The 15,251-nt window shown below is 34.9% G+C and overlaps 1 protein-coding gene across 1 annotated transcript; it reads right to left on the bottom strand.

Moving 5' to 3' along the window:
• Positions 1 to 9,437: 9,437 nt before the first annotated feature.
• On the bottom strand, positions 9,438 to 13,798 carry LOC127439235 (probable peptidyl-tRNA hydrolase). The gene is made up of 5 exons (XM_051695417.1): positions 13,249 to 13,798; positions 10,712 to 10,931; positions 10,418 to 10,517; positions 10,263 to 10,308; positions 9,438 to 10,181 (listed from the first exon to the last, which is right to left on the bottom strand). Exons 1-5 carry the CDS (start codon positions 13,423 to 13,425, stop codon positions 9,921 to 9,923), a joined length of 804 nt encoding a protein of 267 aa, XP_051551377.1. The 5' UTR covers positions 13,426 to 13,798; the 3' UTR covers positions 9,438 to 9,920.
• Between the last annotated feature and the right edge of the window lie 1,453 nt (positions 13,799 to 15,251).

Below are 15,251 nucleotides of genomic sequence, written 5' to 3'. Positions count from 1 at the left end.
TCAGGAAGGAGACTCATTCTGTCTCCTACAGATGAATGTAGTTTGGCATGAAAAGTGCAAATCAATCCTAGAACAACAGCAAAGGACATTGTGAAGATGCTGGAGGAAACAGGTAGACAAGTATCTATATCCACAGTAAAATGAGTCCTATATCGACATAACCTGAAAGGCTACTCAGCAAGGAAGAAGCCACTGCTCCAAAACCACCATAAAAAAGCCAGACTACAGTTTGCAAGTGCACATGGGGACAAAGATCTTACTGTCTGGAGAAATGTCCTCTGGTCTAATGAAACAAAAATGTAACTGTTTGGCCATAATGACCATTGATATGTTTGGAGGAAAAAGGGTGAGGCTTGCAAGCTGAAGAACACCATCCCAGCTGCGAAGCATGAAGGTGGCAGCATCGTGCTGTGGGGGTGCTTTGCTGCAAGAGGTACTGGTGCACTTCACAAAATAGATGGCATCATGAGGAAGGAAAATTATGTGAATATATTGAAGCAAAATCTCAAGACATCAGCCAGGAAGTTAAAGCTTGGTCGCAAATGGGTCTTCCAAATGGACAATGACCCCAAGCATACCTCCAAGTTGTGGCAAAATGGCTTAAGGACAACAAAGTCAAGGTATTGGAGTGGCCATCACTAAGCCCTGACCTCAATCCAATAGAAAATTTGTGGACAGAACTGAAAAAGTGTGTGCGAGCAAGGAGGCCTAAAGACCTGACTCAGTTACACCAGTTCTGTCTGGAGGAATGGGCCAAAATTCCAGAAACTTATTGTGAGAAGCTTGTGGAAGGCTACCCAAAATGTTTGACCCAAGTTGAACAATTTAAAGGCAGTGGTACCAAATACTAACAAAGTGTTCCACTGGGAATGTGATGAAAGCAATAAAAGTTGAAATAAATAATTCTCTCTACAATTATTGTGACATTTCACATTCTTAAAATAAAGTAGTGATCCTAACTGACCTAAGACAGGGAATGTTTCCTATGATTAAATGTCAGGAATTGTGAAAAACTGAGTTTAAATGTATTTAGCTAAGGCATATGTAAACTCCTGACTTCAACTGTATGTACTGTATATATATATATATATATATATATATATATATATATATATATATACAGTGTTGGGGAGTAACAGAATACATGTAACGGGATTACGTATTTAAAATACAAAATATAAGTAACTGTATTCTACTACAGTTACAATTTAAATCATTAGTAATTATAGTACAGTTACATTCAAAAAGTATTTTGATTACTGAAGAGATTACTTTGCATTTTATTGTCATTTGTTTCATTTAATATTTAGTCCTTTCAGATGGAAAACATTTATCCATATAAATGATGCGATTCAAAGTGCATTTGAACAGCGGTGAAACACTTTCTTATGATGTGTTACATTCATACGAGCAGACAGAGAAGTACGTTTGAAGTAAGTTTGGAGCACAAGAAATAGAAATAAATTGTCAGCTTTACGCTAAGCTAAAATGCTATTTCTAGCCATTTTACATGCACATTACCAGGCACGATCATATTTTTTTGTCAAGAAAATTCACTTTGGATCATAATTTCTTTTTTCTAGTAAGACCTTTGATATTAGTGCAAAAATCTTATTCTTGATAATAATTTTTGTATTGTTTTCCTGTACAAATATCTAAAAATCCTTAAAACAAGATCAATTTGATTTATCTTGTTTTAGAAACAACACTGCATAAGATATTTAGGTTTTTCAGAGAATGTATTTTTAACATGTGTATTTTGTCTTACTGTACTGGCAGAGTTTTTATAGTCAAAACAAGTGAAAAAATCTACCAGTGCTGAAGAAGTAATCCAAAGTATTTAGAATACGTTACTGACCTTGAGTAATCTAACAGAATACATTACAAATTACATTTTACAGCAAGTATTCTGTAATCTGTAGTGGAATACATTTAAAAAGTAACCCTCACAACCCTGTATATATATATATATATATATATATATATATATATATATATATATATATATATATATATATATATATACTGTATATGTATATATATATATATATATATATATATATATATATATATATATATATATATATATATATATATATATATATATATATATTTTAGAAGTTCTTCAAGAGTACACAAGCAAATTTATTAAAGTTAATGTAGAGTTAAACAAACAAAAAAATAGACAAAGCATCTGCCAGATTAGTAGACACAGGTGAACAGAGCTGTCTATAAACTGTCAATGATAGTGACCAAGACACAGTAACTACTATTAGCTACCTTGAAGTACCTATTAGCTATTATTAGCTGCACACTGATATCATAAGATTGAAGAAGAAGAAAAAAAAAAAACAAGACATTTCTAACACTATGTTAAATATATGTTATTGCTAAGCATAGCATAATATATTTTGAAGTTACTGTAACATGTTTTGGATGTAATCTAATTTTATTACTATGCTATTTAGAAAAAAAATCGTGGTTAAATCTATTTAAGAAAAATGTTTCAAAGGCCCTTCATGAATTTCCCATAGGTATAAACCGCAAATATAGCAGCCCTTAAAAAAACAAAAACGCAGGCCTGTTCAACCAGTTGTAGCAGCTAAACAGGCTATAGGTACTGATCTCATATCTCAGGAAAGTAAAAAAATAATGTTTATTATTATTTATTTAAAAGTAATACAGTATTATGCAAACAATGACAGTTGTGTATTCGTTTAATGCTCTACTCACGTTATAAAGGGATTATTTTAAAACATCAAAAGATCTGATATGTGTATAAAACTAATCTTGTTTAATCCTAATGGATTAACACGCCTTTTCTTTGTTATCCTAAAGTCTGTGCCAGACACCTCATTCATTGGCAATAAATGTGAAAAATAGTGAAAATCCTGTCTGCTCATTAGTAGGGTATATGTTACTTAAAAATCAACTTTGGTACTACGAAAGATTAACTGTAATTAATTTTTCATCAAGTTATATTTTGATAAGGTAGGCTTATTGTAAATATAAGTTGTGGATTAAATGTTTTTTGTTCTGCAGTTATTTTTAAACATAGATAATTATTCAGTAAATCTGGATAATCATAGCTAATTTAATACACTAAATGTGAGCATGTACTTTACATAAGTTTATATAGGCTACATATATATATATATATATATATATATATATATATATATATATATATATATATATATATATATATATAAACAAGGGTGTTTATGTTGTATTTTGTTTGATATGTTACATTTTTATGTTATGTAACTTTAGCAATCCAAACAAACAAACGAAAAATAATCGTTTTTAAAATTAAAATAATTTACAAATAATAATAATAATTATTATTATAATAAATTATATAATATATATTTATTATTTAATAATAAAAAAATAACCTCCAAAATAAAATTATAAAATAAACAAATAATCTATGCCTACATAGTTAATCAAGTGTTTCCGTCTCATGAAGCTAAATTTCGAGCTAAACCGTTTTTTATATTGTTAATTCAACACATTAACAAACCACCACATGACAACGAAAAATACAACAAAACGAATCTATTGAAAAATGATTGCTTTAATAGACTGATGACAGACAATTAAGTAGAACTGTTGGCTTTAACATGACATTTTAAACATCAATTAAACCGTTCGTCAATATTTAATTATAATATTTTTATAATAACAGCAGAATAATAATACATAGATACAATTGATATGATCAGCAGTGCTGATGGGAGACGCGTGGGAACCTCCAGCAACAGATGTCCATGCACAATTCTCGACTTATCGCTTGACATTTCACAAGAATTGCGTTTGGACAATCAGCTGCTTGAGCTCATATTTCCACAAACAGCACCACTGCATGAATATATGCACTGCATGTGTTCAGACGATTCAGGATCCACGCGTTTGTGTGTCCTCGTGTGTTTTCTGCTCTTTGGTGGGAAAAGGCCTTTAGAACCACATTGTTTATAGAGGACAATTTTGGCCTGCTGGCTTTCGATATATCGGCTATTATTTTACATAGGCTATATATATATATATATATATATATATATATATATATATATATATATATATATATATATATATATATATTAACTCTGCGATAAAATTACATAAAACTGTTTCCCGGTCTTCTTTTCGTTAAATGGTAATATTCCACAATAGCACTGAACGAAATTAACGCTAAATACACTGTAGCCATTTACCGTTGCTTTAAGAATGTATGCTATCTTACCAAAACAATACTATATTTCTACAGACTTCTTTAAATGTATTAGTTGTTTTGGTTATTTAAAATAAAATAAACGTTCAATTAAATCAGGTTTTTAACGTGGAAATAAGGTTTAGCTACATTCACCAAATAAATCATAAAAAATATCATCAATAGCCTAAATTAGTTCCAGTGCAACAAATAAATTACCTATAGTCATTTATAAACAATAAAACAAAAAATCTCTTTTTCTCGTGGAGGAAATCAGGCTGGTGGAACTGCTCTGTCGATGTGATCATTATCATTAGGGTTGTGCTGCACCATCATGAGGCACTTTCTTCAGCTGATAGTGTATTCGCCATTTCTGCACCTGTGAGATGCTCAGTTTTCAGATCAAGCTTGGATGACCAAAAACGACCGAAAAAAAAAAAAAAAAAAGAAAAAAGAAACATCCTGATGTGCGTCAAATTCCTCGAGACGTGGTTCCGCGGTGCTTTGACTCACGCGTCTCCAACTTCATGTGTTGAACCAATGCGCAAAATAAAATACAGAAAGTTCTTCCGTGCATATAAGACACGAAGTGTGGCACTCAAAGTCCATGTTAGTGAGGATCGAAACAAGACTCGTATTCACATATCAATAGCCTTTTATCCAAGAGAACTCGCATCCAAAGGACTGTTCTGAATGAGGACCAAAACAGACTGCCAGCATTTCTGTGCAAAGGATGTATACGGAGGCTCGCGAGACAATTGCGCAGCTTCCTACACAAACGGCGAGCGCGAGAGTGGGGTCGGTGGTCGCTTGGTACGACATTTGAATAACACACCACTGAGTGATAAATGGCCATTGTGATGAGAAGGGGATGAGTATCCACTGTCTCAATCGGCGCACTGACCAGCAGCTGCGCTGGGACCAGTCACCTCTTAAAGAAACAAGACTCTATTTTTTTTTTTTTTTTTTTTTTTGTCCATTGCAATTACAGTCCAACAGTGTCTGTACTGTGCCATTACGCATTGTGTCCTCGGTGACGTTTCCGTTTATCATGGGCTCTCAAAGACTCGTGCAAGGGATTACCTGGCACTTCACCACAAAGGAATTGTTCATAAACAGTTCATAAGTAAAGTGTTTTTATAGGCGCAAAATACAGGGTTTAGCCTATAAGAAAATACTGAAAAATATCAGTTATTTTGCAACGTCAACTACATATAGCTCATAATATTAAGGTCCTTCATAAAAGTGCTTGTAAAAGGCTAGGAGAGATGCTGATCCTTCATTCATCCATTACATGTATCCTTCTTCTTTCATTTTAAATTGAAAGCAACTGATGTATGGGCAAATTTGCTGATAAAGTTACAACACTTTTGTTTTCCAATAACTGCAGATACAAAATATCAACCTTTATCATTTTTTCCCCCATGGCTTTATGTAGGCTATTACTTTAAATATTTTTGTAAAACAGGGAAGACCCCCTAGGAGGCTCAGAACATTGCCCTGAATAAATTTGCACTTTTGTATTAGCCTGTGTGTCCAGCCCTGCCAGTGACCTCTGACCTATGTATTGTTAGAGCTGTGAGTGGACTAAGCAATCCTGACCATTCAGAGAAGCTGGGAAAGGTCCATTGTAAAAGACAGCTATAAGGCAATGAAGTGCAACTAGCTGGAATGTTGAAAATCCGCCACAAGTGATATTTTCTTTGAAGTATTTTTCACCCCCCTAATTATAAACATTTTAATTACCATTTGCAATCCTCACACCTAATTAATCAGAAATGAGTGTTATACCGCTATTACATGAGTGGGATCATTTAATATAACAATTGCTCTGTGCCCAATGCAGAATGATAAATGAATATTTCAAAGTTTAAGTTATGAAACAATTTGCCAACACAGCCTATAATAAATAATAACAGACATACAAGCAGAGAGCTGACAGAAAGATATTAAACTCTCCTTCTGCAATGTATTTAAATGGTACATATGTGCTGATGACATGATTGATTCAATATTTCATTAGCATTTGTCAATGCAGTGAAACGATAAAGGTGATTTCTTAATCTCTAAACTACCAAACTTATTTTTCCAAGCAATATAATGTCCTATTTTTTACTGTGTAAGTACTGTGTATAATATATTAATATTAGCAGATAGCCGAATAATAATTATACTTGTCTTACACAGTTGTTTAAAAAGCACTCATTGATGCTCGAGAAGGCAACACACAATTTGAAGACCTAAGAGAACAGGTTAATTTTTAAATTATATAATTAACACACACACACACACACACACACACACACATATATATATATATATATATATATATATATATATATATATATATACACACCGATCAGCCACGACACCACCTGCCTAATATTGTGTAGGTCCCCCTCGTGCTGCCAAAACGGCGGCAACCAGCATCACAGAATTGTATTCTGAGATGATATTCTTCTCACCACAATTGTACAGAGCGGTTATCTGAGTTACTGTAGACTTCGTAAATTCGAACCAGTGTGGCCATTCTCTGTTGACCTCTCTCATCAACAAGGCATTTCCATCTGCAGAACTGCCGTTCACTGGATGTATTTTTTTATTTTATTTTTTTGGCACCATTCTGAGTAAATTATAGAGACTGTTGTGCGTGAAATTCCCAGGAGATCAGCAGTTACAGAAATACTCAAACCAGCCCATCTGGCACCAACAATCATCCATGTGATTATCTAATCAGCCAATTGTGTGGCAGCAATGCAGTGCATAAAATCATGCAGATACAGGTCAGGAGCTTCAGTTAATGTTCACATCAACCATCAAAATGGGAAATAAATGTGATCTCAATGATTTGGACAGTGGCATGATAGTTGGTGCCAGATGGGCTGGTTTGAGTGTTTCTGTAACTGCTGATCTCCTGGGATTTTTGCGCACAACAGTCTATAGAATTTACTCAGAATGGTGCCAAAAACAAAAAACATCCAGTGAGGGGCAGTTCTGCAGATGGAAATGCCTTGTTGATGAGAGAGGTCAACAAAGAATGGCCAGACTGGTTCGAACTGACAAAGTCTACAGTAACTCAGATAACCGCTCTGTACAATTGTGGTGAGAAGAATATAATCTTAGAATGCTATTCTGAGATGCGGGTTGGCGCTGTTTTGGCGGGACGAGGGGCACCTACACAATAGTGGGCAGGTGGTTTTAATGCTGTGGCTGATCGGTGTACAGTTGAAGTCAGAAGTTTACATACACCTTAGCCAAATACATTTAAACTCAGTTTTTCAAAATTCCTGACATTTAATCATAGAAAACATTCCCTGTCTTAGGTCAGTTGGGATCACTACTTTATTTTAAGAATGTGAAATATCAGAATAATAGTAGAGAGAATTATTTATTTCATCTTTTATTTCTTTCATCACATTCCCAGTGGGTCAGAAATTTACATACACATAGTTAGTATTTGGTAGCATTGTGTTTAAACTGTTTAACTTGGGTCAAACATTTTGGGTAGCCTTCCACAAGCTTCTCGCAATAAGTTGCTGGTATTTTGGCCCATTCCTCCAGACAGAACTGGTGTATCTGAGTCAGGTTTGTAGGCCTTCTTGCTCGCACACGGTTTTTCAGTTCTGCCCACAAATTTTCTATCGGATTGAGGTCAGGGCTTTGTGATGGCCACTCCAATACCTTGACTTTGTTGACCTTAAGCCATTTTGACACAACTTGGAGGTATGCTTGGGGTTATTGTCCATTTGGAAGACCCATTTGTGACCGAGCTTTAACTTCCTGGCTGATGTCTTGAGATGTTGCTTCAATATATCTACATAATATTCCTTCCTCATGATGCCATCTATTTTGTGAAGTGCACCAGTCCATCCTGCAGCAAAGCACCCCCACAACATGATGCTGCCACCTCCATGCTTCACGGTTGGGATGGTGTTCTTCGGCATGCAAACCTCACCATTTTCCCTCCAAATATAACGATGGTCATTATGGCCAAACAGTTCAATTTTTGTTTCATCAGACCAGAGGACATTTCTCCACAAAGTAAGATCTTTGTCCCCATGTGCACTTACAAACTGTAGTCTTGCTTTTTGATGGCAGTTTTGGAGCAGTGGCTTCTTCATTGCTGAGCAGCCTTTCAGGTTATATCGATACAGGACTCATTTTACTGTGGATATAGATACTTGTCTACCTGTTTCCTCCAGCATCTTCACAATGTCCTTTGCTGTTGTTCTGGGATTGATTTGCACTTTTCACGCCAAACTACATTCATCTCTAGGAGACAGAATGAGTCTCCTTCCTGAGCAGTATGACGGCTGCATGGTCCCATGGTGTTTATACTTGGTACTATTGTTTGAACAGATGAACGTGGTACCTTCAGGCATTTGGAAATTGCTCCCAAGAATAAACCAGACTTGTGGGGGTCCACAATTTTTTTTTCTTCTGAGGTCCTGGCTGATTTCTTTATATTTTCACATGATGTCAGGCAAAGAGGCACTGAGTTTGATGGTAGGCCTTAAAATACATCCACAGGTACACCTCCAATTCAGTACACCTCCTATAAGAAGCTAATTGCCTAAAGGCTTGATATCATTTTCTGGAAATTTCCAAGCTGCTGAAAGGCACAGTTAATGTATGTAAACTTCTGACCCACTGGAATTGTGATATAGTCAATTAAAAGTGCAACAATCTGTCTGTAAACAGTTGTTGGAAAAATTACTCATGTCATGCACAAAGATGTCCTAAACAACTTGCCAAAACTATAGTTTGCTACTATGAAATCTATGGAGTGGTTAAAAAATTTGTTTTAATGACTTCCACCTAAGTGTATGTAAACTTCTGACTTCAACTGCATATATGCTCTGTAAAAAAAGCTTTATTTTAGCTGAACAAAATACAAAATGAAAGCCATTATTATGAAGATAGACTTTAAAGATTCAGCAAAAAGTATGTACATTTATAAGCAAAACAATGTATATAATATATATATATATATATATATATATATATATATATATATAAATACAGTATATGTACACATTTTTTAAGGCTGTATCAGCATTGACGCAAAGGCAGTTTTTAGAAGGATTTTAAGGTTTCAAAATTGTATCTCTTTTGAGTAGGGAAGGTAGCCTTAAAATTCTAGCATATATTTCTAAACTGAAGAAGTTGTTTGAAGATCAAATTTTAAGTGTTTGGAAATATCTGAATAAATGTAGTAACAGGCTTGAAAGTGTGAAAAAATTTTTAATAAAAAAACAAAACAAAAAAACATACAAACAAAAAAACAATGCTGCAAAGATTAAGTTAAAAGATAATCCAATTATTTGAAATGACAAACCATTACATTATATAGTCAACCTTGTTCATGTTTCAAACCACCACAGATAAACAAATTGGTTGTTGCATCCAAATAAATCTACAGAACTTCAAAAGATGGTAGTGCTGTACTCAATGATGACGCCTCTCACAGATCTTAAACACTGCATCCTAACAAACACAGCTACTTCAGAACAGATAGAGTTATAAAGAACACAATTTATCATATCATGTCAAGTTTGTGTCAAGAGGTGGTCAAAGTGTCCATTTTTTTATCTTGGGTGACACTCTCCTTTCCTCTGTTTGGGATCTAAACATCGCACTATACCAAAACTCAACTCCTTCATAACAGAAACACTGTTATTAAGATATTCTTTATGGTAACAGGAGCTCAGTTCTGTTTCTGCTCTTCTATGACACCCAGAGGAGATGAAAGTGTCCTCTCTTTATTCTTTCGTGACACTCTCCTTCCCTCTGCTGGGGAAGTCTGGGGTTGCGCGTCTGTGAGATATGTCAGCAGGACATCCAAACTTTGCTTCATGACAGAGTCCAGAACTTTTTGTTCCTCTTGTGAAAAACGTCCCAAAACATGACGGTCAACAGATGTTTTACCCGATGGTCGTCCAATACCAATACGCAACCGTGGCATTATCTGCAAACATTCATAGTGCTGCTATTATGAATTTATATAGCAAATGCCAGTTTTGCTCTATAAAAACATTTGCTTACTTACATCAGTATGAAGGCAGTCCACACACGATCTCACACCATTGTGACCCCTGGCAGAAAATGTATGAGGGATGAGATCAGACCAATGGCAAATTAAGATGGAATAATATTAACACAAACTGTATTAATAGAGAAATTTTAATCAGTGTTTTCTTTCACCTTGCACTTCCACCGTGTTTAATGCCAAACTTCCCAAGCGGTTTGTCAAGCTCGTCATGAATCAAGAAAATATGTTTGGGCTGAATAAAATATTTGCTGGCTGGAAAAATTAACAAAAGTTACTAATAATGAGAAAAATAATGGCCATATACACAAATATAAATACACATAAATACATACATAATTTCAGATTTCCACAAAATAACAAGAATGAAAATGAAGTGGGTAAAACTGTAGATTTAATCATCCTGAGGCCAGTTATGCCAATATAAGACAATACAATGTGTCTCACACCTGCTTTTGCAACGCTTATGCCATTGATGTTCATAAGCAACTTGGGCCGGAGAATAACCAACTGGATATCTTGAAGGTCTGTGAGAATGACCTCCCCTGACACTTGTCGGTCTGATCTCCAGCCGTCCAATGCTCCCAAATGTTCAGCTAATGTTGTGAGAAAAGCCATACCAACACTATGTCGAGAGCCATTCATGCCTGGATTTCCCAACCCTACAACCTGAAACACAGAAACAACACATGATGTTATTCAATTATGAGTTCTAAGGCCCTGGTTAGAATAGTTATTCTGTACTGGTACTGTTGTACTTAAATATATGAGTGTTTCTTCAACTTTTTGCACTGTGGACTTCTAGAAAGTAATGTTGTGTTATTTTTTTATTATTTAAAACACACACAATTTTTTATTTTTTTTTATTTGTCTACCAACAATGTCCATGATGCATCACAGGAGATTTATGTTATTTTTTTCTAAAGGTCATGAATATTTCTACCACAGTGTCATTTCCATCACATCAATTCTGTATTGAAAACATTTTTTTATTTATTTTTTGGCCAAACATGTGTGATTTGATAGCTAACATTTTATGTATCATATATATATATATATATATATATATAAATATCTACATACAGCTCTGGGAAAATTTAAGATGCCACTGCAAAATTATCAGTTTCTCTGGATTTACTATTTATAGGTATGTGTTTAAGTAAAATGAACATTTTTGTTTTATTCTATGAAGTGGTCAAAATAACAAAAAAAGATGCAGTGTTTTCTGACCTCGAATAATGCAAAGAAACAAGTTCATATTCATTTTTAAACAACACAATACTCATTTTTTTTTAACTTAGAAAGAGTTCAAAAAACAATATTTGATGGAATAACCGTGATTTTCAATCACAGCTTTGATGCGTCTTGGCATGCTCTCTACCAGTCTTTCACATTGCTGCTGGGTGACTTTATGCCACTCCTGGCACAACAATTCATGCAGCTCGGCTTTGTTTGATGGCTTGTGGCCATCCATCTTCCTCTTGATCACATTCCAGATCATCATATATCCTCCACCTGGTCGTCTAATGGTTAGACGGAGACCTGGAGAGGCTTTCAAGCCACAGTGTCTCGCACCCACTGTGAAATTTGGTGGAGGATCGGTGATGATCTGGGGGTGCTTCAGCAAGGCTGGAATCGGGCAGATTCATCTTTGTGAAGGACGCATGAATCAAGCCACATACAAAGTTATCCTGGAAGAAAATTGTATTCCTTCTGCTCAGACAATGTTCCCCAACTCTGAGGATTGGTTTTTCAGCTGGACAATACTCCATGCCACACAACCAGGTCAATCAAGGTGTGGATGGAGGACCACCGGATCAAGACCCTGTCATGGCCAGCCCAATCTCCAGACCTGAACCCCATTGAAAACCTCTGGAAAATGTTCAAGAGGAAGATGGATGGCCACAAGCCATCAAATAAAGCCGAGCTGCTTGAACTTCTGCGCCAGGAGTGGATTAAAGTCACCCGACAGCAATGTGAAAGACAATCAGGGTTATTCCACCAAATATTATTTTCTGAACTCTTCCTAAGTTAAAAAAATGAGTATTGTGTTATTTAAAAATGAATATGAACTTGTTTTCTTTGCAATATTCGAGGTCTGAAAACACTGCAGCTTTTTTGTTATTTTGACCAGTTAATAAATAAATAAATGCCCTAAATGATAATATTTTTATATGGAATTTGGGAGAAATGTTGTCAGTACTTCATAGAATAAAACTAAAATGTTCATTTTACTCAAACAAATAACTATAAATAGTAAATCCAGAGAAACTAATAATTTTGCAGTGGTCTCTTAATTTTTTCCTGAGCCACACACACACATAATTGTATATGTGTGTATAATTTGGCAAAATTATAGCTTGATTAGAAAAAAATGATGCCTAGTAAAAAATAAAGTGATATTTATCTTGATTTTTCATTGCTTTCTTCAAAAATCACTTCTTTAACAAGCACACTAAAGTTTGAAGAAAAAAAAAAATCATACTTTCTTAAAATTTTGTAATTCTAGAAAAAAAAATATGGAAATAGTTTTCAAAAATAAATATGGATCTAGTTTATGTTTATTGAACTCTTTGTTTAGATGATCATAGTTTCAATCATGTAAAAACTTTAATTTTAAAATGGCTTTTCATAGTTTAATACTGAAAGTCTGAGTCTGGGACAAAGCTAATACAGCCAAATCTATACATAAAAGGCACTTAAAAAGGACCAAAAAATTATGAAAGCCTCGTAAAAGTGTCCAAGTGACTTTTAATGTGACCTTCATATCACATAAAAAAAAATAAAAAATAAATAATAATAATTGAAATCGGTTTGTTTTAACAAAAAAAAAATTTAATAAATACAAAATAAAGAATTCCCTGGCAATGAAAGTGCCTTAAGTCGAAGAAACACCCATACATGATCAGGCTTCACAATTAGTATCAATACGATAATAAAGATAATGCCAAACACGTGTACAAACCAACTCTTATTTAAAACATACCATTTTTCTTCTTTTATTGCCAACTATTGCTTCACCAGCCATCTTTCGAGACGGATGCGCGCCCACCCAGGCTGGATTTATCAGTTTTGTTATGATCCACCGTATGAGCGCCATTGGCAGTTTGAAGGATTGTGTCACAGTCTCCCAGAGCGTCCTCTGCACTATGACGTTACTCATAGTGAGTCATAATGAGTGTAAAGGACAGTTTACAAACCGGTCGGTGTTACATGTTTTCCAACTGATTTACATCAGACACATCTCGATTAGTGGACTTTAATTATTTAATAAGAATCGATTTGAATACGTTTTGTTTTTAATCAGTTTTATTTGTTTGTTTTTATTGCGATTCTTTCACCTGAAACCATGAATCCAACCCCGCTCACCGTAAACCTCCGTCCCACGTGTTTTGATAGCTGTAACGAAATGTTGTGTTGCCAGATTTTGCACCAAAAAAAAAACAAAAAAACCCAGATCCCTCAGCGCTATTGTTCACTTAAGGATATCCAGTCAAGATGTGTGTATTTGATGACATTTGGCAACGCTAGAGCGGCTGACATCATAGAAACGAAAGAGGAGAGTCCTTCCAAACACACACCGCCATCTATCGTACTGGAGTAGAAGTAACATACTTAGGGGCCGTTCACACTGAAACCGTTTATGTGTCAAGAGACTGGAAGCACAACGAGCGCTGTGAGACGCGGGACAATGGCCAAATACATCCGTCTAGCGAATGTTAACATTGGAAAATAATTAAAAAATAACGCGAACAGACGCAGGAACGATTCGGTGTGAACGGCTCTTTATTGTGCACTTTTGCCATAAAAAAAAGCATTGAAACATGGCTGGGAATGTGTGAAATTATGCGTGTGCAATCATGAATGTGTGTTAAATTATGTGTGTACAACCTGGTAAAAGAGGCACTTACACAAGAACACTATAAATGACCATTTTGTACAGTTTTGAATCTAACTGCATAGCCTACCTTGTACTCTTGCGACACACTGTCAATGGTGATTTAGGAGCCGGGTTGTTTAAAAGGAAGATTTTGGTTAAAAGGTCTTTATAGCCTTGTTAACGGCTCTGTGTTCTGTAAGTTGCTGGTTTCGAATTGTTTTGTTATTACGCAAAACTTTCAAATGTTAGGCTACGTAATCTTGAAGCCCTCTTTACAGTTTGCTCTAAAAAATACAAATAAATATAATTCTTTACCTAAAAATTCTATACGTGCCCCTGATAGCACACATACATCACCCAGACGTTTATTTGATGTGTGTGTTTACATCTGGAAGGCGTATGCTTTAGGTTGTTTGCTCATCTGCAAAACGTCTTTAAGACGTTTCCTCTTGGATTTCAATAAGACATAGGCCTACAGCAGGTGACGTTGAGACATTTATGATTTAGATTTAGAGTAATTCTGCTCTTTTTAAGATGTTTAGCCTATGTTGATTAGAATGTTGGACATCTCTGAGATGTATATGTGCTATTTGGGGCCATTATAGAATGAAAACCACTTCCAGTAAATCCCATGAACAGTGCACTATGATGTGATCTTTTGGACTGACTGAGTTCAGTTGAGGAGGCTCATTACATCATATTGGATCAGCTCTTTGGCAATTTGAAGCTCAATTTCAAACCACCCTCTTAATCTAACCTGTGTTATACATTAATGTGATAACTCATACACTTTTTGTAATGCATATTCAATAAACTATGCATGGATCATCAACCTTTTTCTCAGTCAAATCTCGACAAAAACACAATAAGATTGGTTGCACGTACACAGAAATTATGTATTTAATTTATGTCAAAACTCCATTGAACAAGTGATTAATTAGGCTATCCAATTTCATAATAAAAATTGGACAAGTACTAAAGCAGTTTCATCTTGTTCAATTTGTTAAGGAATAACACTAAAGCCCTCCCACTATTCCTGCATTCTCGCTTAAAACTAATTTGTTTGTTAACAGAAAAGTGTTCTTCCAGCATTTTAAAATATGACAGTT

This window comes from Myxocyprinus asiaticus, chromosome 4 (genome assembly GCF_019703515.2).
Source record: "Myxocyprinus asiaticus isolate MX2 ecotype Aquarium Trade chromosome 4, UBuf_Myxa_2, whole genome shotgun sequence".
Classification (NCBI taxonomy): Eukaryota; Metazoa; Chordata; class Actinopteri; order Cypriniformes; family Catostomidae; genus Myxocyprinus; species Myxocyprinus asiaticus.
The sequence above is the reverse complement of the archived record's forward strand: the minus strand, read 5'-3'. Positions and strand labels throughout refer to the sequence as shown.